Genomic DNA, 26,105 nt, shown 5'->3' on the forward strand with positions numbered 1-26,105 from the left:
CAAAATACGAGTTCGAAGTTAAGAATTGATTTCTCTACTGTGTAAAGCAGTGGCTTAACTAGGGTCTTGCGAACTGTACCCAGTACATAGTGCAGATAATGAGGAGCGGCAAGCGCAGAAAAGTAAACGATTTTTAAGGGTGCGATTATGCAGTTAAAGAAGCTTGTACGGGGCATACGAAAAGCCAGTTACAGTACCTAGTTTAAGCAAAAAAAGCCAGTTACAGAGGTGTAGGTAGTAATGGGACTATTCCTTTATTCGTCCAAGGACAATCCCACCCCTTCAAATCCTGTGAAGCCAAGATCTACAGCTTGACCGCCAACAAAAACCCAACAATTGAAGGCCAAGTTTGTCCCGGGGGAAATTTAAACTGTCATTGGACCCGCAACGAAATTAATCAGAAGAAGTGTAGTAGGTGAATGTTTACCTGTCTCCCTCTCAAAGAACAGAGCCACCAGCCCTCGCTGCCTCCCGTGTTTTGCTCGAGGACGGTCAGCAAGTCGCCGCGCCGGAAGGCCAGCTCGTCTGGTGACTCCGCGATATTGTCGTATAGAGCTCGCGCCATGCACTGTAACAAAAGATGGAGTATTATTAGCTTCAGCTCTTTTGGGATTTCTCGTGGAAACTAGCAAGGTTGCTATGTTCTTTCTAGGCTTGATGAAGAAAGGGGAGATCGTGCTCTTTGGCGAGCCTTAGGACAGAGAGAAGCACGTCCAGCAGTGGCCTGTAACTTTATGATAACAGCAGCTTGTTTATTCAAGAAAGAGGTCTGTAAAGCAGCACCACTCGAATTTTGTACACCAACCATTTTCGAAGCTTCTTAAACCAGTATAGGTACTTAATTTAAAGTTTGATAAACATTAGGTATCATTTTTAGATATATTCGTAGTTGCTGGATTTTTTTTATTGATTGGTAGTTAACTAAGCAAAACAGCACGTGAAATTGTTGCTGAATTCCAACAAACATTATTCTCAAATACCGTTGCACGAGTATCATCATAATACGGCACATGAATAGAGGGATATGAGCAAATGTTTTCGGTCGTGGGGTAAACGCGTGCGTCTTATTATACGTGGCTATTAGCATTCGACACCGTCGCGCCCACATTTGGCGCATATGCGCTCGCGCAGCTGCAATGCATCTCCAGGGTTGGCAGTTGGAACTAAGATCTGGACTAGGGTTTCAGTATCAACTTGTATTTATGGTGCCATTAGGTAATTGTCCCGGAATGTTTCTCGTCAATCAAATCGAATTTATGGTATGTTTATAAAATGAGTAGGTAAATTGTTGAAAAATCGCTGAAATGCCTTTTGTGTGGATTACCTATAGGCGTGATTTTTTTATGGGACTGGAGGCAAACGTGTAGACGATGACTACTGAATGAACTAGTGTAGGTATGAGAGTGCTAAAATTTGAAAAATTGCAACGTAATTTATGTCTCAGAACTCTCCGATTTTCGGAGCGTAAATCTGATGCCCATTCATAAGTGTCTACCCTTTTTATAGGTGGCAACCCTACGTACGCGTCCCAAATCAGCCGATAATGGCAGATTGCATTGTGCAAGAGGCGGCTGTACCGTTTGTTGGGGCAGGCCATGTCCGTTTCCGACGCAATCATTTATGCAACTGATAATGCTAGCTCAATGGAGGTCTAACAACCGCGTATGCACCTAATGTGCAATGAGGATCATTTCGATTTTTAGCTGTGAATGCAGATTTATAGGGCTAAGAAATCCTTAATACACAGTCCAAAAATTTTTGTTCTACGACAAAAATTGACGAAGTTATGGCCAAATTACTAAAAAAGTTCACTGACCGCCCGGCGCGGGGACGATGACGTCATTATATCCGATCCGAACGCTGCCGGCGTACTGCGTGGATAGAAAATATTTTTTTCTAGCCAAACTATCAGTTTTAGAGAAAAACTTGTAATGACATTTATTCATCAGAATAAAGTAAGCTATCGATAGGTAATTTTCCCCCCCCCCAGGCCAGAAACTGGGTATTAGCATCATATTATGTATTATTATGTTCAATACAAACAATCATTAAGTTACACTCACCCCAACCGCGTCTCCGCATTGCATCGAATCCTATGAAAATGTGGTTTTTGGACATAGCGATACTTACTTTTCACAATTTTTATTTTTAAAAATTACTGATCGATAGGTTACTTTATTTTGATGAATAAATGTTATTAAAAGTTTTTTTCTAAAACTGATAGTTTAGCTGGAAAAAAATATTTTCCATCCCAATAGTACGCCGGCTGCGCTCGATTCGGATATAGTGACGTCACGCGGCCCTGCGTACGTTGACTTTTAGCGGCAAAAACGGCCTATGTTTATTACTTAATATCTTCGTAAGTAATGGTCCGATTTGGATAATTCAAAAAGATATATCTTTCTTATGTCTTAAAGATTAACGTAGATACTAGTTTTATTGAATTTTCTACAACAGTACTGATCCTCATTGTGCATTCAATAAATAAGACGCGCATATTTATTACCCTTGATTTGCAATGTGTTGAAATTGATATGGTATTCAAATATGTACAGATGGCCTATTGAGTTATACCTACTGGTATCCTACTTATCCCTAAGTAATTCTTAATTAATCAGGGAAAAAAATACGAACCGTTTTCTTAGCATTTTTCCTGGCGCTGCTTTTACGCGAAATCTTACAATTACACATGATCAACTCCTCAATAAACGTCACTTTAACACACGATGGCATTGAGTTATTTTAACACACGTTTTACGCTTAACTTAATGTTCAACTGAACGCGATTCTAAATTAAAATTAGCAGGCAATTAATTCTCGACATGCGCTCTCCGCGACGTGAATAATGTTACTGAAATTACAGCTTCAATAACCTACACCTACTCAAACAATCAAAACAACTAACTAAATAATATTTATTGGAACTTGCCTGTGTGAGTCACTCCGCGATCATCGTAGTGACGTCATATCAAGAGTGCAACGTCTGAGAGCAGTCGGAGACGTGTTTGGTCGAAAATTATTCTGGGAATCTGACCGATGCGTTTTTGGTGTTGCATAATGACGTTATGATAATGTTTCCTTTAGGAATAATCCGTCATATCTTTTTTAATAGCGTCATATTATTATTTAAACCAGAATTTAAATTATCGTCTCATTATTTTATTATTTCATCAATTCAATTCATCTACTCTATTTAAAAGTGGTAAACTTGTTTGAGTGTGTTTGTAGGTAGGAAGCAACTTCTGAAACGACTAAACCGATTTTGAAAATTCTTTCAACAGTAAAATGCTACATTCCTGATTGACATACTCGTACATATATGCTATAAATAACGAGTAATTAGAAAATCCACGTGGGAAAAGCCGCAGCTAAAAGCTTGACTATAAAATTACAACAACAAAGTGAGGATAAGCAGTCTTTGGTAGACTGTATGCGTGGTCTGAATTCTGTTACAGAACCTCTTACCCTTGAATTCACGGAAGTAAGTGTACGTTGATCTTGAACCACTTTCGTGAGCTTTAGGGGTCCGTCTTACATTGATCCGTCAGATGACAAAGATGCGGTCGAGCCGGATGCGTGAATCACGGCGCCATGGTTCGCGGAATCGCGTGGCATTGTGCGCGGGCGCATACAGGGTGACCAAGAGCGCGGATAGAGCTATGTAGTATTTAAGACTGAGTTGCACCGCCTCTAACTATAACGATAACCGGTGTTATATTTGTATGGGGTTTGACAGATCTTTGACGTTTGTTAAAGTTATAGTAAGATGGTGCAACTCAGCCTAAGACTCCATCAAATTTTATGACCCGATTATTATGTGTAAAATCCAAAAATGTAACTTGAACCTTATTATTAATCAAAAATTTGAATTGAAAGGAACAGCTTTAGAAAAGCTGTGGCTTCTGTGACTGTGTTATGATAATATGCTGCTGCAATGACTAAGTACATAACTAGCATAATATTATACCATTGATCCTTACATTCCACTGTTTAACTAAGCATTTCTTTGAAATCACACAAATTATCGCTTTTAGCTCGAGATTGAGGATCTGGTCAGTCACTCCAGTTAGAGGATAAAACACCATGTCCTGCTTATTATGGCCAAAGCTTGGCCACCTTTAGACGCATAGCGCACGTAACCCGTCTATGCCAGTGAGGTCAGTGTCTGACCTTAAAATTAGCGGATTTAAACTCGCTGTTAGCTCCACACAATTTTCCCTATTGTGCTCACTGAACCCGAAATAAACCTTGAAAAGATGAAACGCTACGTTTCTTCAAAGGCAAACTTAAACTTTACTAAACCACAATATAGCATACAAGGAGATTTAAATAAATATTACTCTGTTTTTGCGGTTATACCGTCATGCCATTCATCAGAACCTCAATAAACAGTTTTATTTATTAAGTAAGCAATGAGCTTAGAACAATAAATTAATAGGTACCGATTTATTGGCGCCAATAGCCAGATGAAAAATAAAGTAACTAAGAAAATACATATTAAAAACAACCATTCATCCTTACATCATACTGTGGTTTATTAAAATATACTTCTACTTTCAAGAATATTTTCATCTTACCTGTAGGTAGGTACCCGTTCGTAGCACTTATTATTATGTTAATAACTAATTTTTTTGACAATTTAAACACTTATGATTCCAGTAGAGCATTGAATGAATTATCCACACAAGCAAAACAATAACCTGTGCCAATCAGGGCTGCGTTAATTATGTGAGTATGCGATTGTACCTACAGTACGCATCTATACAATAAAACTTTTGTGGTGTATGCCACGTGCAGGATGCCAAGTCACCTGTCCGCCGGCTTTTCGCCCGATTTAGCCCCATATGGCAGCGGGTTGAAAATCAATGAATGGACCTACGAAGGTCGCAGTTCACTCGCGTAGTACGCAAAGGGTTAACACGCCTGCGCGGAACGTCCGCCCAATCTCGTTAAGTTTATAAAACGAATTCCACACCCATTAATTTATCTGATTGCGTTCGGAGATTCGATTATTTATGTTCAATCAGATTAGGGATCGGGTTAATAAATTCTGCTAATATTTTTTATGTTTGTTTTTACTCAGGCGCGCTTTTACGGCTCAATTTGCAGAACTGAGCGGTTGGTATCGCTATCGAGTCAAACACAATATTTAGAGCATAAAAGAATGAAAACAATTCTTTTATGAAGGGATCTACGACAACCTAAAGAAAATCTCAATCTCATGAAAAATGCTCCAAAAAAGCTTTAAAATTTCATAAATCAATAAACATTTTTTTACCTTACCCACAATGGCTCAGATACATTCGCTGTTATAAAAGAGAAAACCTCTAGATATGAATAAGAGAATAACTCAATATATTTTAAATGGCGCCCATAAACGGATAGACTTCCATATTTATTTTGCGTAAATAGGTAATGGGCAACTTATAAATGCGCTGGCAATCTGCAAGACTTCGCCACAACAGATGAATGGATCAGGAAACGAGTCGCCCACTTAAAATAGTCGTAAGCTGATGCAGTTTTATTAAAGCCGCATTAAAATGGTCGTCTGGCGCCAAGCCGCTAGTCGCCAGCATTTTTCTTTTTATAATTAAACGCTCACTTACATCGATCATGATTTAATGGCCAGTCCAATTAAGGCACAGAGAAGTAAAAACTCTTTTGTCATTTTTTGTCACAGTTCAATCAGTATTAAGTCTAATAAAAAGACGTGGGCACAAAGTAAACTCTCAATAGAGACGCGTAGGACTTCAATAAATTAATTTCTGTCTGAATACATATTATTATTTAGTTACTCAACGACTCAAGTAATATTAAATTAACTTAAATTATTTACATTTCAAATTACAGATTTTTGTGGGAGCTCAACATACAATTTGATGAAATTAAACTTTCTTTTATTGCTGCTGAACATAGTAATTATATTTGAAAATGATTAATGTTTACGTTACTGTCTTATTTGTAAAAGTAAACATTAAGGTTTCACAAATGTTGGTTATTTGAATTTCGTGCTGAAGTGCGACATCTTCAGTAGTCAATTTTTGCTATTTGGTAGGACTTAACGAGATAAGGAAAATACGTATCACGTCATTTAAGAAGCCGACAGCTTTTTTGCACCACACTTAATCTTAACTGCCAGAGTGCATTCGTCAAATCACCACTTAATATTCGATAACAGTTTTTCAAGTGGCAAAAAGCTCAGTTGGACTACCAGCCATTTGCATTTCCAAGTGCGCAAGATGTTGAGTAGATGGCAATCAGTGTCGCTGATAGAGCAAGAAATGCGTCTACAAACGCCACGTAAGTGCTACCAGGGCAGACGGCTGACACAGCGCAGTGAAGAAGACAGCGCTTGCGAAGAAAAATCTGAAAAGTTTCCGAACAGATCTTTTCTAAAACTTAATGGAAAACTGTAGTAGTACAATTGATAAGAATAAGAATAAGAAAAACTTTATTTGACACAAAAGAAAACAAAAAAAAACAGAACAAAGGGACTTAAAACTACACGCATATTTTGTGCCAAAAAGGCTCCCGCTCAGCATTAATCGAGCCACGCGTGCATGCACGCGTGCCCCGACGCTGGTTTTCAGCGGGTGCCTCTCCAACCAACATTTTAAATACAAAAAAAAGGAAAACATTATACAAAACATTGACAAGAGGGCGCCACTATCTCACCCCACCAATTTTTGCCATGTTGAGAAAATACACTCGATTCCGCATTACAATAATAATTATAATTAATACAATAACAGACAGAAAAAAAAATTAAATTAGGAATACAACACTGGAGTCGACTCATGACGCCAGCCCCCCTAGACAAAATGCACTTTTATAAATGAATCGAAAAACGAATCTGTCAAAAAAAATCCATAAAAAGTCCATAAAATGATAGACAATCGGTTGAATGTATTTGGAATAGACTGAAGACCCCTGCGCCAAGGACCAACGACTGAACATTGGCAGATCAGTTCAGACATATATCACATGCAAAAAGCAGCAGTAGCAGAACCAATGGTACTTGGCACTGAAACCTATCTTTTAATTTAATCAATTTCACTCTCCGCTCTACAGTAAAAGTCGTTTTTCTTGCAAACTAGACGATATTAATTAATCTTTTGATTACTATATTGGCAGTTTAATAACTGCCTTAGTAAAATTTATTCTGATTCTACTGCAAAAGGTCCGGCGCTGTGGCACAGTTTAGCCACGTCCAGTCGCCAGGAATCCGCCGCGATTATTGCCCAAGATAATAATTGTCCATATATGCAAAATGGAGACGTCGCCGTTTTTTTGACAAGTAAATAGACCGGTAAAGTGGTTTGACCATTTAGAAATGCGTAACGAGTTCTGCATAATAACAAAGAGGTGAACGCTCGGGAACTCGAGTGTAGAGTTCGTATTCTCGGAGACCAGGATAATGTTGTGCTAATTTATTTTTGTGCAAACTTAAGGACAGCTAAATTAATTAAGTTCAAAGTTCTCTAAATTATTTAAACTGGTTAGAGGAGCGTTTGTTTTTATTTCAGTTACGAGCTTTCCTAACTTCTATTACCGATCGTGTGAGCCTTAATTAAGACATCAGATTTTATTTGTCGTCATAGCTGTTTTATATCACCATTCCCTAAGGCATTACTGTTTATAGTAATAAATTATATTCGTCTTAATGTATGTAATTACTGAAATATTCCAGGGAACATATTCGATCGCCCTCAGTCAACGACCCGCCCGATAAAGATACCCTCACACGCGTAAATCCTCTATAATAATATTTATACGCGTTAAGGAAAGTGAATACCGTAAGCAAATAGATAAAATGGAAAGGATTTGCTTTCGGTATGTCTATATCTAAATTATTTGTAGAGTGAACGGAGTTTTCTTAGGATAAGCTAATTCGGCAATGCAGGGATGGCTCATAGTTACACAAACATTAACAGAGCACATAGAAAGGATATAATACAGCGTTATTGCTACTGCTGGAGATTTAGATATGCGTAATAGATAGAATGCGTACATTTCATAAGCTAAGGCAACTTCAGCGTAAAAAAATTATAGGCTAATAGGTTAAATGCTATTACCGCCATAATTATGTACCATTCTTCCCCTAATATCCACAGCTATAAAAGTAAGCTAATAAAATGATGCAAGTGTTGTACACAAGGAAGGAAAACTTTAGATTTATGTTCGAAAGATGTTCATTTGACCCCAGCGGTGTGCGTGAAACCTACTTTTCTTATTTCCAATGAACGCACTAAACTCGTCTGGAAGTTCAAATGGGTAAATAAATAAAGCCATTTATGACACTTTTCGTTTATAAATAATAATGACTCTTTGTGTTTACGAATAATTCATTCTTGATGCTTACCTACATATTACCTAAATATTTGCTTACTCGTTTTGATTTTCGTAATAGCAGCTGATTACAATTTTCAGGTCCATTTCTGTTTTCAGGTTACTCATTTTTCTTAGATCTTTACTTTTTTTGTAGTGTCCAAATCTTATGTTGACTCCATTGTGATTAAAATTAGTTCCCAACTATGACATTAATTCATCATCATTAAAACATCACAATATTAGACTCTACATTTTTGTTGTAAATTAGAAAATGTTTAGCATGTGCCGTCGTCCGTACTACGGCGATTAGTATTAAAATAAAAAGTCACACAAATACGGTAAGTTAGTTATTTCGTGGGAAAACCACATAACGTAGGTGGTTTGGGACTTTGTTCCCAGCGGTGTGGCCGAAAACTGACGAGCGGACACGGGCAAATACTGTATTGATGTACGAGACATGCACACGCAACACTAAATTAAACACGGTTAGGTTCAAAATTGAACGGCAAAGTGTGACTGTACATTGTAGGTACACGTACACATGTAGTATATGACAGGCAGAGCCTGTTAAGCCAGAGGAAATTAGGTTTGGATGGGGTATTGGATACGCGGTCGCGCTTAAAATTACATGACAATGAAAAATGGACGGCCATTTTTGTATTTTTAACACATTTAGGATCACATGCATCGAATTTTGTTACCAATTTTGTCTTTTGTAAGATATGCAGATATAAAATAAGCAGAGTATGTTAAACAGACAGAGTATTAAAAAGCAAAATGCATTACACCAGCTAAGTATTACTACTTATGCATAAACAGACTGATCGTCCTATTAATTACATTATAATGTCTGCTTAAGTATTACCATAAAGCGTTTATGACAAGCCATAAAATAATAAATATGATAATTAGATGTGTTATTGCTGTCCGAGATTCAAATCATACTACTTTATGTCATATTTACATCTCTACCATATTTCTTGTATTCAAAATTGTTCTATAGCAATATTAAACCTAAGGCGGTAGCAGATCGCGCCACCCTCTCGTGATGAAATTAAAATTAAAAATTCAAATTAGGCCAGTTCATAGCGAGTATTTATCGCGGGAATTGAACACAACATCGCCACATGAACCTGTGCAGAATTCGCTTGTGTGAGGGGCTGAATTGTAAAGACCCCTCCAAGAGGGTCGGAGGGACGAATGCAATTTTATCGCATTGTGAACTCCGGCGAATAATAGATTTTAACCGTTTCAAGACGACTGCAATTCTTTCCAAGCTTTGCGACGCGACAAATGAGGCTTTCGGGTGCTTTCGGTCTCGAGACGCAAAAGTTTTTGAGTTCTTTTTCCGTAATTAAATGTCGAGATTTGCGTCCTCATTTCTGTTACCCAATTACGTGGCTGTCGCAAGGGAGCGAGCGATGCCAAGCTCAGACTTGACACTTGTAGCTTGTGTCAACTGACTTGGCACGCATCCAAACATACAAGCGACAGATATACAATGCGATGGCGGCTATCCGCGCCGTGACCGGAATACAGATTGGGTTTTGGTGGAAAATTATAAACAATTAATATGCAAAACCATTATTAATGTGACGCTGGCTTAGCTGCGTCTTAGGATAATTCAGCTATAACGTGTTTAAGATTAAGCTCGCTAATGATTATGGAGTTTGAGTTCATTACATTTACCTACTATAGGTAGGTAAATGTTTAGGTACCTTTATTAGGTAGGCTCCTTTATTAGGTACACATGAGTATGCAAGAATAATGTTAATACTTACTGTGAACCTTTGTTGCGAAAAAAATGCTGTCAACTTGAAATACCTACTACGAGCAAGGTACGAGAATATGAAACTATATTTTTAAATGCAAAGACCTCTGAACTTTAAAAAGCAGCAGAGTATTTTTGCAATCTTTTGTTCGGAGTTTTTTCGCGTAGTTATGAATAGTCAAGCGCATTCGGTGCAGTGCTAGAAACCTTAAATATTTATATGTCTAGACTATACAATGAACGGCACAACTAACGCATTTACATTGCAGTCGCTAAACTGTAGGTTCACTTGTTTACATCATATTTGTTTTTGTTTTATCTACTTTGGTACAGTATTGAAAACATAAGGAGACCTAAATAACTTTAGGTCCACCCCTTCATCATAGCCTACAAATAGTAATAGCCTACAGAAATTAAGTAATGGTTAAAATAATTTTCATTGAAATCTACCATCAAAAGAATTCAAAGGTAGGTAAGCTAAAATCTGGCTTAAACCAGAAATAAACTACCTATGTAAAAATGAGGGTTTATCCTTACTGAATAGAATAGTAAATGAAAAGATGGCTGAACCAGCTGAAAATGCAGTCAAAGCTTTAATGAAAAGATTAACAAAGTAAAATATTCGAGACATCATTAAAAGTAGAGCCAAGATTTCTTAACTAACGAAATACGGTTATTTAAATAGGTTAATGTATTCTGTGTCGATTGACATTACTCCCACTCGGGTATCTAATTCCTATTAATTCTATTTCTCCGTAATATTACATAAGCTTCATGTTATACAATAAAATTCTTGTTTTTTTTTTAATGTAGAGATATAAAACAAAGCCCTTTTCATTGATCCAGTTGTCCAAGATGTTATCCATTAGTCTACAACTAGACATTAGTATGTGGTATTACACTAATTGAAAGGAGGGTGTGTAGGGTACAGCACATTTCTGTTGCATAATAGACCTAATCGCCCCAACATAAGATGCCACAGTGTTTACGTTGATGTGCTTATACATAGGGCTATTGAGAATTGTAAACGCATTGCTTAAGGTTGATAAGGCACGACGCGCGACGTTGCGTGATCGAGCAACTCGACTCAGACGCGATTGTTATAGCTTTCTATGAATAGGGTACGCCAGAAGCCCGCAACATTTTGATTAAAGGTAAACAGCTATTGTACTCTCGTTTCTCGAAATAAACAGCTCCGCGAATCAATAGTTCACTTTACGAATGTGTAAGCAATGATTAAATAATATAATAACGTACCACGAATACAACGTCTACTAATTCCACTTGATAAATCACGTACGCGTAACGTAACGTGTGCTCTGAATTCGTGATCGGCCAAGTCTAATCCTATTACGGAACGATAGGTCTGTTGTCTGCCCGTAAATAAAGATAAGATACATAAATTCTTTATCAAAATTAATAATAGGAGTATTTCACAATCATACTTCTCGAATAATTATTATTTCCCATATTTAAAAGTAGCAATATTTGATACATCTAAATACAAAGCAGGATTTGTGGCATCCAAAACGATAATGGTGTAACTAAGTCTCCGATTTTATTAAGTCCTTTACCTCTTACTTACTTTTTTCCTTAAGTTAATGTGGGCATCATCATTACACATTTATGTAATGTAGGACACTTAAGGTGTCCCTAACCCCATCTCAAGATAAATCATTGCCGAGCCCTGCTATAGACAGACAGTAACTACAGAGTACAGCAGACTCTCGAGGCGACTTCAAACAATTTCGTCTGATGCACAACTGCACTCGAAAACTGGAGAGCTGCCGCTGATTAAACGCCGCGTCGCATCGCTTTATTTGTCCCACTGAAACAGCGAGTTAATTCCCAGTTTACTATATTTGTTAGTTGACACTACGCAAATTGTTTTCGGTTTTAATTTGGAGCCCGGAGGGTTAAATAAAATGTGAGCGCAGGGAGCAAGTTGATTTTGGGGAAGAGGAAAATATCCGAAACAAGTGGAAATCTGAAACGTCATCAGGTAGACTCAGAGACTAATAATCAGTCTTGTGATTTAGAATTATTTTACCTAATGGTAAGTCTTAAGCATACCACAAAATTCAAAATCCCCATCTACAAAAAAAGGGCGCTACACAAGTTCTTTGGTCAGATTAAAATTTTATTATAATACGGTTTCAGGACGCGAATTAACAAAGTCCATAACTTTACCTGTCGTCCGCAGACTGAGCAAAACTGCAGTTGTAATGCAGAAGTTGTAGCTCCATGTGCTTTTTAATTTGTTTAATACCTTTAACTGCCTCGTTTGTTAGTTTGGTAGTTACAGTAACAATGTGTAACTTAGTAATTGAGTTTGCGATAATTCGATGCATTATGTAGCTGGCAGATAATGTAGAGCCATAAATTAGGTATGTATTAAGCCAGGCGCTAGTTTATGCATTAGATCGCACCGCATCAGGCAGTGCTTCTCAAACCTGCTCCTCGTTATTAGATTATGGCCGTGACTTGTGATTTAATTTTGTTTAATACACATTTGGAATGCGTTTTTCGCAGTGAGTAGTTTGTTTTTTGTCGACAAAAATAATACTTCACATATCATCGTAATGAGTAAGGTAGGTATAACATATTTAGAAATATTGGTAGGTTGTTTAGTTAGTAGGTGGAGTAAAAAACTTCCAGGAATTTAAAAAAGCTCTACTATACGTTTCAAAAAGAAGTTATCAACTTCGACTTGAACGAGGACATGCGACGCAAGCACCAAGCTCTCACATCCCGACCACTTCTCATCTATGTTCAACAATGGAGAACTTCCGAACAGACATTGAGACAAAGTTTGAGTTGCTCTGGCTTTCAATGGCTCCCGAGAGACGTAGCACGGACACACACGAGAGCCACCCTCCAATACTGTTACCTAGCAATATCATGCCAGCGCGAAATTCAATTAAAATGCAACCCATCAACAAGTAGTGAACCCACCCCATTCAAGATACACATGAAGTGTGAATAAAATATATCAAATCGCCATTTACGACGTGACATGTCTAATCATTTTCTCACCATTCATATTAATGAACCTCCAACATCGCGTTATCTAAACTTTCAATACCACTTTTACATCGTAATAAATTCTGATTATGAAGTGTCACTGATATTATCGGAAATAGAAACGCAATTACACTTTTATCGTATCGTACTCATACTTATAACATAATATATGATACAACCATGAACTAACAAAGATATATGTGCATTTGCAAAAGTTTCAGGAAAAGCTTTGAAATCCCACAATTTAGTGAGTAAAGAAGATCCGAATACTTTTTTGCGATCGTTCGGCTCATCCCCTCAGCGCGTCTCTTGCAGGGATAAGACCTCACCCTCTTTTTTAATGTATACCCTTGCGTATAGGTAGCTATGAAGTACTCTCATTACTGTACATTTCGCTCCCCTAATAGCAGCAAACAATACGTGAAGGTAGGTATTATGGCCACATAAAATACCTTGGGCCAGATTACATATGTCGAGGTTGAATCACCCTTATCCATCAAGAGCGCACAAAATTACTCTCTTCCTTTGTTCTACATTGAAACTATCTGCCTTTGTTATTTCGAGCCGAACAAAAAGGAAAACATGCAATTAGATTTGCTGCTGCCTCACGCAGCCTAATGAAGACGCTTCGAACTTTGGTTTTAGTTTGGGGTAGAACAACTTGGTAGTTTGTTAATGGCTTAGAATAAGAATTTTGTGGGAAAACAAAACCTTAGAGGACAAAAAACAGCATGAAGAAAGTTTTAGACAGATATAAAATTTGACATGAGCTGTGATGGTCAAAGATTATAATGGTACCTTTGGCTTAACTCCCTCTTCAAGTTCATTAAAATATCAAATTCCCAATGGAACCTTAACGAATACAAATGCGATCCACACTTAATATTAAACACGAGGAAGTGCATTGAGTAACAGTGTGGTTTATTGATAGTTGTTGCAGGTTCGATTGTGGGAACCAGCTACTTAGTAAGATCATTGATCAGATAACGGGCAGTGTTCGGTTGCGGCGCCCGCGCACATACATGTAACATGCCGCGACGTTTTGACGAATGGCCCGTCATGTCGCCGCTTCTGTTTGTCTGTCAAGATGGTAGCGGCTCCAAATTAATACCATCTTCAATCTTATTCCCAATGTAGAAAGTTGGATTGACCATAGAAGCTGTTAATGGCAATTGCCAATGTTCACACTTTTTAATTTCATTTTGTTCGTATCTTACTACCTACATACCTACTTACCTACGTACTTGGAATTTAAACACTGTATTGTACAAAGGAACAAATTGAATGCTCGCATGATTCGTTTAGAAAAATTGAGCCAATCATTTGGTTAACTACGTTTGCGTGAGCAGCCGAAAATGGTTCCATGACTTTTCTTCTGTTAGGAGCCGCCTAATGGTTTATTTTAGTAACGGCTGGCTATAAATTAGGATACAATTTTCGAGTTCACATAACTACCTAATTGGTTAATTTGTAACAATAAGAAAAAAAAGTATTATGTAAGTAACTAGGGTAGAGTCTAACGCCCGTATTCACAAACGTTACTATGCGGTCTTACAGTGCGCGTGGATCAGGGTGACACATGAACCAATCACAAAGCTCTATTCAATGCTGTGCGTTCCATTTACTGCTTCACTTAAGCAAAAATCGTTTGTGAATACGGGCGTTAAAGAAAAATGGTGTCGACATTGCTCTAGACAAGCTGCACATTAATACAACTAAATTCAAGCATAAAGTATGTAGGTACCTACATAAAAGTAAAGTGTATGAACTCGTATATTCATTGAAGTGTTCATAGCGAAGTGCAATATTGCAGTTATAGACTGTCCGCTTCCTATTGGACGTGAAATTAGATAGAGTCGGCAACTCGATGTCGGCCTGTTACACCCATTTAGCCACTTATTGCTCTCAATTGCCTGACGGAATCGATAAACAAAGGTCAGCAAACAACGGCAGGATACTTGAAAGTGTTGTAATGTTGTATTTTATTGGATGATACTTGACAAAATAAAAATGTAGAGACGAAGTGCTTGCAATTTTCCGGAACATTATCGCTTATTTTTCCGACGCAGGTGGAGAAATTCTCAAGGGGAGGGTCTGATGATTTGAATGAATACCCATTTACCTTACAATGTGAACCTCAAGACAAAGATTTCAGGGAATTTTAAATCTAATCTTTACCTACAAAGTATTTTAATGTAGGTCTTTGACGATTTCGACGCGTCCAGACGTAGTGATTTTTTTTATACTCTGAGAGATAAATCTTTATTTTCCAAAACTCTTGACCGTAGCGTTTCTTTTAGCAGAGATGATGCGTATTCGTTAGCATCTAACAAAATAAAATATTGAAAAATGAAGTTTGTAATCACGGTATGAAACTTTTGATGGTGTGAATATGCTCGTAACTTCATACTATGGTTATCTATGGTGTACTAATACTGCGAGTTCGGATTCGCATTAGCATCATCGAAGTGGAAGGGTCGGCCGGAGTGACGCCGACAGCCGACAGCCCTCGACGCGATGCCGACGCCTGAGTGCGTCTGTCGCTGACGCGGTGACGAACATTTTGCAAACAAGGATTACACGCTTGTACAGGGTGTTTGGATATTGACAAGCAAATGTAAATTATTACGGTTGAGTTTGGAATGAAATTAAATAATGTAAAGAAGAATATTTGATAGAGTGAAGACAAAAACTAGGAGTTTACGAGATAAGAGTGGGTTTATTTTTGGAATAGTTAATTGCATTACACAAATTATCCCTTTTTCATTCCTATAAAATTTTGTTTTATCCCTTTTTATGAAAAAGATACAGAATGTTTTGAATAACATAAAATTAGCATGCACTACACTCCTATTATCACAGAAGAAAAGCGGATAGCTGAAACTTATTATTTTGTTCCTGGAATACGATCATTTTTTCCTGCGGACTCAGCAGTGCTACTTCCTTCATGCGAAGTAACATGCGGTGGCCACTTGAAACTCGGGATTTCTCCGATAAGATTGGCTAATCGACTCTTCGAATGTAAATAAGGCTTAAAAATCACTTCGCGCGCGCACTCGAAGCTCCCCTCTTGAGGATGAAAGAGGAATCTGCGGGAGGGTTGAAATTTTTCGATTGCATGAGTGAATATAAATTTAAGAGATGCGAGATAGATGTATCAATGTCTCAATCCTTGCCAACCGCGAGCCACGTGCCATCCATCAAGATACGCTTATGCTTGCGGGCTCAGGGATAACACGATTTCTAATAGCGATAAACTGCGACAATTTGATGTTGAGTTTTTTGCAAATGTTTTTGCGAGACACGATTGTTACTCGACACAGATTCAAAGCTATCGAGAAAAAAATCTGTAGGGGCCGTAGTTAAGTTTACCTACTTGATTTTAAATTTAGTATCTCCAGATAATGTTCTCTACCTCTAGTCGTAATTTCCACATCGTTTACTTTTTGTGATCGCGTAAAATCTGGTGAAATATACGAGGCATTGTAGTGGCATCGCAGCGGCGAGATAATCTATAAATAACGCTATTAACGAGCTTCAAGCCTGCAGTAAACACTTTCGAAGCTTCGGGACGTAACGTTACGAGCCGAATGGGATAATATTGGTTAGACCGCCCGGCTCATGCCGTAAGGGGTCATCCATAAAGTACGTCACACGTAAAGAGGGGGGGAGGGGGTTGACAAAGTGTGACATAGTGTGACAAGGGGTGGGAGGGGTCCTAAGTTTCGTGACATCACATTTCAATTGTTTCAAATATTTGATATAATGTTGATTTCATAAAAAAAAGTACTTAATTTAAATGGAAATAAAAATAATTTCGGAAATGCTGTTAATTTAATAATTTTTCGATGTGAAATTGCAAAACATGTGACGTNAAATATTTGATATAATGTTGATTTCATAAAAAAAAGTACTTAATTTAAATGGAAATAAAAATAATTTCGGAAATGCTGTTAATTTAATAATTTTTCGATGTGAAATTGCAAAACATGTGACGTCACACTAGGGAGGGGGGGGGGTCTCAGAAATGTGACCACCTGTGACAAGGACGGAGGGGGGGTCAAAAAATCATGAAATTCGTGTGACGTACTTTATGGATGGCCCCTAAACCAACGTAAACCTATTAATTGGCAATGCACCCTATTAAACGAAGACCTGCAGGGATTATGCAGCCATTGTGAACGCTATGCACTTCGCTTTTGTTTCAGAACACAAAAGATTCAATTGAAACGATTTCTTTAGGAAATGAAATGATACCTTTATCTTCTATTCTCAGTTACATAACGGGACCACGTTAATGAGCGTAATGATAACGAACGAGCCGCCACGAACCCTTATAATGCCACTCATCAATCTCCGTCACAACCCCGCAACATTATTTTACCACTTGGTATTCCGCTGGTTAAGTAAGTAATTATTAAAAGGAAAGGCTTTACCGAATATATTTTTTGTACCAAATATAGGCCTATAGTTAATTTCTGGTCACCGCTTATTAAGTCATTAAGTGCTGCCTAGATGTGAAACTGGCCTTTTCCTTTTACTGCCGTTCATGTCACTTTCAGAACTTCGTGGTTGTTGAACAACGTTCGTCGTCTAAACCAAACAAATAAAAGCCAAAGTTTACTGCCTCTAATAGTACGAAATAATGCAATAAACGAGAATGTAATCACAAAGCTTCCCTCGTCATCGAGGGGTCCGCATATGGTTCATTCTGCCGGTCGTAATATAATCTCCCCGGGCAAGGGCCAAGCACGCGCGTTCCTTTCCACGACAGATTCTGCCGATTCACTCCAGTATAATACGTTACGTAAACTGGGGTGCAGGCAACGGAACGTTACGTCACAGATTCACAACCCTTTTACTTTGATTATTTAAACAGGTCTCGTAGCCAGTTGTACAGTTATGCTCACATAATCCCTTCTGGGAAAATAGATAAGCTAACCTTCCTGGTGCTCATAACTCGTTTATAAATGGACAACGAGATCGAATTGATAATACTGAAATATTTATAAAATACTAGTAATACTAAATCCGTTCAGTGGATTTTGCGTGGAAGAGTAACAAACATAATTATTATATGTTAACATCCAAACACCCATACATACAAACTTTTGTACTTATAACATAAGTAGGTCTAGCTATACATCACACACACACACACACACACACACACACACGAGCGTGGTACTTATAATGGAAATAAATAAATTAACTGTTGCATCAAACGTAGCGCATGTAGCGCATATTATATGGATTTACATTAACTTAGTTTACTAGTTAAGTGAATAATTGTGAAGAGGAGCGGTTCTTCCCAACACAGGCAATGTCTTGCCTAAAGGGAAGTTCCTACCATTATCTGTATATTATTAGACTAAGTTACGAAAATAAATTTATTATTTATTTATTATTTATTATTAAATGCATTTATTGTTCAGTTTACAAGTATTAAAGTATATTTTTAATATTACATGTTTTGCATAATACCTTCGTAACGCTAGTCGACTGCTGACTCTACATCCAGCCAATTCTTACGAGTCCGAACCCGAAGTTCCTAATCGGTAAACTTAAGTTAATATTAAGAATAACAATATTTCTACAAGACATTGTATCTTTTGCAACGTTAACAAACTTGGTAGTATGTAGGGCAGATTAGGGCGCGGCCACATCATGAGTTTACAATTACTTGAACTCCAACGCATAGTGTAAACTAAGCTTTTATAAACAGCAGATCCCTTCCCTCCCTTTCTTTAATAGTCTCACCAAAAAACCACATCGAGTTACTTAACATTGTGTACAGAGGCCTGTGTATACCACTTTTATGGATACTAGGCGCGTGTAATTTTGGAAGTAAATATTTATAGCAGGGTGTCAATACATTAAGTGAGTGAAGTCATTTGTTAAGGGGGAAGGTTGGCTTTGATGACGGACTAATCTTGGTTACATTAATCACAATAATGGCAAAATAATGTATTTCTAGCAAAGTTACATGATGATTAATTTATTATTTAGTAAGAGTTCCTTATCTTCTTCGTTTCTTATCAGAGTTTATTATGAGTTTTATTTAACTGGTCCTGTTGTAAGAAAGATAAAAAAGTTATACATATCAGGTATTAAGTGTATTGGTAAGTTAAGTGTTGTCCTCCGCTTAAACCACTTAATAAGTAGGTAACATACTTATTTTATTGCAACTTGTTCGATGTTTGTTTTTTATATCAGTGATTAAGTGGAGATTAATTGCATAATCCTTGATATTGTTATTTCGCACGGTGTCGAGTGCAGCGCCATAAGATAATTGTGGCGGGGCGCGCAAACTCCCAGGAATGCGCGAACGCCTCGCGGCTGCGCCTGCGTTTATCTGCCATCGATGCACGTTAGCGTCTCTTACTTACGTAATCATTTATTTTTAACTCATTAATTAAGTATTTAAGCGCTTCACGCCTCGCAAGCTAATCTGATGCCTTCAATGTAAGGACCTAGCTTTAATAATTTCAGGGTTAAATGCTGATCCGAGATTGGTACAACATTCCTTTGCGATCGGGCACTCTACACGCCGTTTATTATAGGTAGATACTGGTATTTTATGGAAAATTACTGTAAAAATTAAATTAGCTACACTAATTGTTAACCTTAACTGCCCGCAATCTTGTCGTCAAGTTAGTGATGGTGAACTCTGATGATGCATACTGCTAAAAATATCAAATGAACCTAGAATAGCCGTACCGTCGTCTGACGCACTAGATAGTCCCGTCATTGATGCAAGCGGACCCTGCGCTAAAATGGGACGAAAGTTGAAAGTGAGCCGGCGGCGCGGGCGCAATATTTATTGCCGCATAAAGCAAGTGAGATAAACAAGTGCCTATTTAGAAGTGAAACCTAACGTGAGCACTGGAATATTTCTGCCACTTGCATCTTCATTATTTAAGTCTGCTTTTGTTTGTTTCTACACATTTGTAACAGTCATTATTATCAATGTAATCATTCTAGTGAGCTTTCTTAATAATTTGCTGATTGTCAAACTGTGGAAGTATGAAAGTGAAAAGTTATTTGAGATTACGATTTTCTTGGAAAAGTTATTTTTATTTTTCTTTAAATTATCTATTTACCAATTATTTAATTACATAGTAAAGCTGTGGTCACATTAGATAGATGATGTGAGTAGGCTTCTCCATAATATCACCTGATTTTGTCGCGATTCGCGATAACTTTCCCTTCCTCATACACAATAATATGCAAACATGAAAGTATCCTTTTAACCCCTCCCTTCCTGGATGGCTGGTATACTATAAGGCCTTATGGCATTTCGTCTAGTCTTAGTCCTTCCACAGCAGACAACGGCTCGTCAAGTTCAACACTAGCATCTTAATAGAGACGATTTTGCATCAGAAATGTTTTGTCTGATGCTGTCGACTGTACATCTGACGTCGGCAACCCTACGGCGCCGAGATAAAGCGCACCCGGCGACCTTGCGCGCGCGCAGACGCAACCTGACAACTTGCGATACGCACTGTTGTAAGGGCGCGCGCACAGGAGTTAAATATGAAGTGATATGTTTATTTATTTTACTGCTTATCACTATACCTAGCTAGGTAGATGGATGGAATATGCGCAACATTTAAGAGAAGAATTATTTCTTTGATATTTTTACTATGAGTAGGTAAATTACTATTTGTTCGTAGCAAATTCGTAGCTTAGTAACTGTAGCTCTAGAGATTTTGTAGAGTATTCTTAGTAGGTATTAAGCTTTAAGTCCACAAGTAGCTTAGATCTAAGCTAAAATGTTTCCTAGCGATAAGAGTATCTAAATTGTGCCGTTTACAATTTTTTGTATTTCTAATAAAATATCAATTTTGTGACGGTGCCCAGTAGAGAATAAGTATACAATCTACATTCTACAGCATAAAATTTTGCAAACAAATAGTTCATCTTTCTAAAAGCTCTCTATAGTTTTAAGGTTAATTTTGTATTTCTCTTGTAAGTGAATGTAATTCTTTTAGAGAAATAAATGTCTTAAACCATATATAAACCATAAAGCTCTAAACCAATCTACCCTCAGCCTAACGATATCGGCGCTGGCGCCGGCGCGCGGTTCTCCCATACTAGCATGTTAACCGCGCTATTGTATGCGGAACGCATGCAAACAACGCCTGCTGAACATGTAAACGTCCGATTGAATTACTGACTCGTTGATTCGGGATTTATTGGCTCCGGAAGAGTTGCTATCATTAATAAATTGACCGAATGAGGGTTTACTGAAACACTTTAAAAAAGCGGATTTTAATTCAAGGCTATAAATTAACAGAACCATCTACCCCATTTCAGCGTCCTTCGGATTGTAACTAGTACTTAACTAAAGTATGTCTAATTTTCAGGAGTCGGATCGGATTGCTTTAATTTCGTTCTATCATACGACTAGAAAGAAAGATACTTATTACCCTAGTTGCTCATGAATATTATCTAGCTTTCAACTGGTGAAAGAATTTTCATAATCGTTTCAGTGATTCCAAAAATTAGGTCCTAAAAACTTTACCTCTAGTAGATTTAGCTCACGTAAAAGTATCGTTAAAATGAATTTAACAGAGAAATTATTAAGCAATCTAAATGTAAAAACCACTAACAATACGGTAAGTTGGTTACTGATACGGAGGTGGCATAAGAATGAGGCGGCTTATGGCAGATTACGACACCGATACAAATCCGCCGGTAAACAATGTCACCTAATCGATTTTATCGGTGGAACCACTCGAAACTAAACCTTGTCTCCTCAACACAGAATGTATTTCAGTCTGGATAACAACAAGATATGCTAAAGAGCCAGGTAGGAGCCTACATCACTTTATCACTTAGGACCAGAACAGGGGTGTGTTGACCTGACACTATCTAATTTTAGATCGTTTTATATCCTCCTCAAATCGAGATTTGGAGCTTAAAATTACCCCTGATATGATAATGAATTTTTATATAAAAGTTCATTGGTGCTGTAGGTTTTCTCAATTCATAGGATAGATGATTTTCTTAATTGAGTAGATACAACAGAAGCATCGATTTTCCCTCTTACCTTTCTTCTACCTACTACCACAGAATAATAATAAGTACTTACTACGTACAGAAGTTTTACTTCGCGAAGGTATTTAAAAAAATGTATGCTCAATGTCATTAACAATATGGCTTGTCTCAAGAGTCAAGCACCATTTTGTTGACAAACGTCAGTGATCGGTACTGCGCCGAAGCTATAGGGCTGACTTCGGTAAAATGATGTGACGTGAGGTGCCAAACTGCAGAAAATTATTTAGGCAGTTAAATACTGCACAGTATTTAGTACACCATTTTCTTTATTTTTTCCATCATACACAAGAATACGCGTGCGTGAGTCAATGTTCGCTCGTATGTGAGGCCTTGTCGAATAGTAATCCTGTAGGGGGTGTTTTGTTTTCGATGTAAACTCGCGGAGATGAACAGGCCTGGTACTACAAACAAGATAGGTAAATTCTAAATTAAAAAGTTACATTACATATTCTTGACGATTAACTTTCTAATATTCACAGCCCTACAAGAAAGGAGGCGCCATAATCCCTAGACCCTAGACATAGGATTATTTTTAGCTCTCTTCTTCAGTAGTTTATAGATATAGACCAGATTACGTACTCGGTAAACTAATAGGAGATTTGTAGCGCAGATTACATTAATTTGCTCAGCAAATGGCTATAAATAGACTTTATGTGAAGATGTGGGGATACTTAAAGTGAGCTTAGTAACTAGAGGGCGGAAATAACTAATAATAACAGTAATTGTGATCACTAACGCAGACACAAAAAACAAAGTGATGTGGTCGTTTCAGATAATGATGATGATGATAATGCACTCAACATTGATTTACATGACGATCATATTACACGAGTACTTCCTGCATTGATACAATAGTGAGTGGGTTCATTAGAAACTTATATCAAGCACCAAATTGAATGTGGGAGAGTATAAGGAAAATCGGTCACGGATCTAATAGATACATCAATTCGATTCGACGGAATACAATAAAATAATTATAAATTTCGCAGAACGGTATTATGCTTACGTGTTGCAAAAAACCGGCTTTCTCTAGCTAAAAGAGGAACAATTAACTAGCGGTGCCGACGCTTTTAGTGTTCTTACGACTGTGCATTTTAACTTTTAAGAGTTCTTTTGCAAAAATGAGAGAACGTGACAACAACGGGGCTATTAGAGTAACCTTTTGTGCTTCCAAGCTATTTAAATAAATGATTACGTCACGTTAAAAGCACTTAACTGGTTAATTATTTGGTTTGAGTTAGCTTAAGTCATCAGCACAAGAGACTACGTCATTTTCGTAGCAAAATCGCTCTATCAAACTACTTAAGGCAAAATTGTAAAACTTTGTGCACAAACTACTATAGTACCTACTAATTAAGTTTATTAAAAAAAGTTTTCATTTTACCCGACAAAAGAGGGTTATGTTTTTAAAGCACTAGTTCGGTACAGTACAGTGCTACTGTGCTATGTAAAATGTACGTGTCTGTTCACACTCAGCGGTCCACTTTGGAGCATTCATTAATATCACACTGAATACTAAAACCATAACTCCTTTCGCACTCGGCGTTTTTATTCCTAGCCGTAAAGTGCCATCTAAGAAAATGGTGGCGGCTTTCGCTGAGTCAACACTCGGAGTCTAGCCGCGTCGCACCAAGTTGATTTATGTGAGGCGCGTGCGAGAGAGCTCCTCGCCTCTCCAGAGCCGTGAAAACTTAATGCCTTCAAGTACTAAAACTTGTCCGTCTGAGTCTAACTCGCGAACTGCGTTTGTTTCAGTCAAATTCTGAGGAGCGTTCAGGAACTTGGAGCTATCGCGTTCACTTGTTCAGTTCGAGTGTTTGAATTGTGTTAGATCTTTGTGTTCTGCAGAATAGACTGGTAATAGATAGGCACTGCATAGAATTTATCTACTTATGTTTCCTTGTAATATGACGAATGGAGTTTTTGATGTTTCGAGCGCGAAAACTGATAGTTTATTTGACCGCGCTTTCATCGAATTAAGGTTATCTACAAACACAATTATTAAAAGGCGCACTTCACATCACTTAGTTCCGTCTTGTCATGATGTTTTTTCTTTGCCGAGCAGTCTAGCCACGTTGTATTGACTTGATTTATGTAAGGAGCGTGCTAAAGGTTCCCTTTTCCACGTGTCATGATTACCAGAGAGTTTTATATCGGAAAATTTCGGAAACCAACTGACAACTTTTATTCATTAGACCAAAAGTTGGAATGAAGTGTAAAGGATCAAAACCAATTTTTCGCTACTAATCAACCGTTCTTAAAACCATGAGCTGTGCCAAAAAGAACAAATGACAATTTTTTTTAATTGCGAAATTGGCGTCAGGTGACTGAGCAACCAATGGGAAACGCCATGGAAAATTATGAACTCGACAGCACTTGCTTTGAACTAGCGCGAGTCACGTGCTGGTGCGTATGCGCGCTAAAAATTAGCTAGGGTCAGAATTAACCCCTAGCCATAACGAAAAGGCTTTATGCACCAATTCTTCCTATGTAGGTACGTTACCCTTTTTATTTTTAGAAATATTACTATCTATATTTAGTACCTACTTAGACAGGAGCAGCTAAACTTTTTATTTATTTAGTAAGATGAGAGAACAAATAATTGTACCCTACTCATTTATTGGTAAACTCATTTAACAAAACAGGGAAATTAAATTAAAATTCATGTAAGCAGGTAATTAATTAACAACAAGCATTATCACATAAACTGGTTAAATTGAGGAAGATAAACAAACTATTACAACGAATTAGGTATGAATTTTGGGAATTGCTCATACCTAATACAAAATTTTACTTTAACTAAGTACTACTCATAAATACTCGTACGATACTATGAAATGTTTTGTTGAAACAAAATAAAGAGATATTATTTCCCAGTTCGAAGGAGAGATTTAAAAAAATGGGAAAGAATTATGGACATCCGGTCAACCTCGTTCCAATTGACGGAGCTTTTACATGAAATGAGCGGTTCTGTGCAACTATACAATGGTGCAGTACAAGCAGCCCACAACTGCAGAATTCTGCAGTGCGTGTGGCCAAACACGCATTTGGCCGGTTTAAAAATATTAAATCATTTAAAACCTTGTTCAACAGCGCTCTTGAAAATTCCACTTGCAACTGTAGCATACGAGTATAAACTCACCCTGAACATGCTACAGGCAATGTAATGAGCGGTACTACATTTCACGTCCCCGAGTTTTTGCGATCTCAATGAAAAATAAATAAATACAGTGTACCTGGTCGTTGTACCTTCACCAGTCAGTGTTAATTAAAAAACGGGACAAATTGTACTGCCTGTGCGAGTGCAGGGGTGGCTTAAGGGCGTGATTGAGGTGACAAATCGAGCTTTAATGTCTCAACATTGTTTTACCGAAATTATTAGGTAAGCGTGAATTTCATAGAGTTATCTGGACAACATTTTCCTGTATTTAGATAATATTTGTTTTCAGGAAACTTAGTCAAATAAATAGGCCTACTATTCACGGATAACACCACATCAAACTAAACACTGCGGTATCTTATTTGGTAAATAAATATGTTTAGTTTATAATAGTAAATTATGTGAACTAACAGCAATTTCCATTTTAGTTATTTTTTTTACTACTACTTATTCTCATTTAATAAAATTACATAAGATGCCACAGACGTAGTTTAAGAATACATTATGTTTGGTTAAATTACCATTCCAAAACAAGAAATACAAAAATGTCACACCCAATTCATCCCTGCACAGGGGCGGCGTAAGGGCGCGTTGGGCGGCTCGGGCGGCAGATAGGGCGGGCGGTAACCAGATGAGCGGTCACGCGCGGCTGCCCGCGCCCGATAGCGCGAGCACTTCATAATGCCGAGTTAATGTCGCCGCGATATAAAAACACTTTATTATGTCGCTCCGGGCTCGTTGCGCTCGTTCACAGCA

General features: G+C 37.6%; 1 protein-coding gene across 4 annotated transcripts in view; it reads right to left on the reverse strand.

The window, feature by feature from the left end:
• Nucleotides 1–26,105, reverse strand: part of p130CAS (Serine_rich_CAS and FAT-like_CAS_C domain-containing protein p130CAS) — a 69,581-nt gene that overhangs the window by 8,891 nt on the left and 34,585 nt on the right. For 3 of the 4 annotated variants that reach the window (XM_028312004.1, XM_028312005.1, XM_028312006.1), the window contains exon 2: nucleotides 428–568. In XM_028312004.1, the coding sequence (XP_028167805.1) occupies nucleotides 428–568 (141 nt within the window). Of the gene's footprint in view, nucleotides 1–427; nucleotides 569–2,634; nucleotides 2,831–26,105 lie in introns of those variants that run through there. The other variant, XM_028312003.1, reaches the window with a different exon arrangement.

This window comes from Ostrinia furnacalis, unplaced genomic scaffold (genome assembly GCF_004193835.3).
Source record: "Ostrinia furnacalis isolate ACB-3 unplaced genomic scaffold, ASM419383v2 OfSCF3744, whole genome shotgun sequence".
In the NCBI taxonomy this organism is placed as follows: domain Eukaryota; kingdom Metazoa; phylum Arthropoda; class Insecta; order Lepidoptera; family Crambidae; genus Ostrinia; species Ostrinia furnacalis.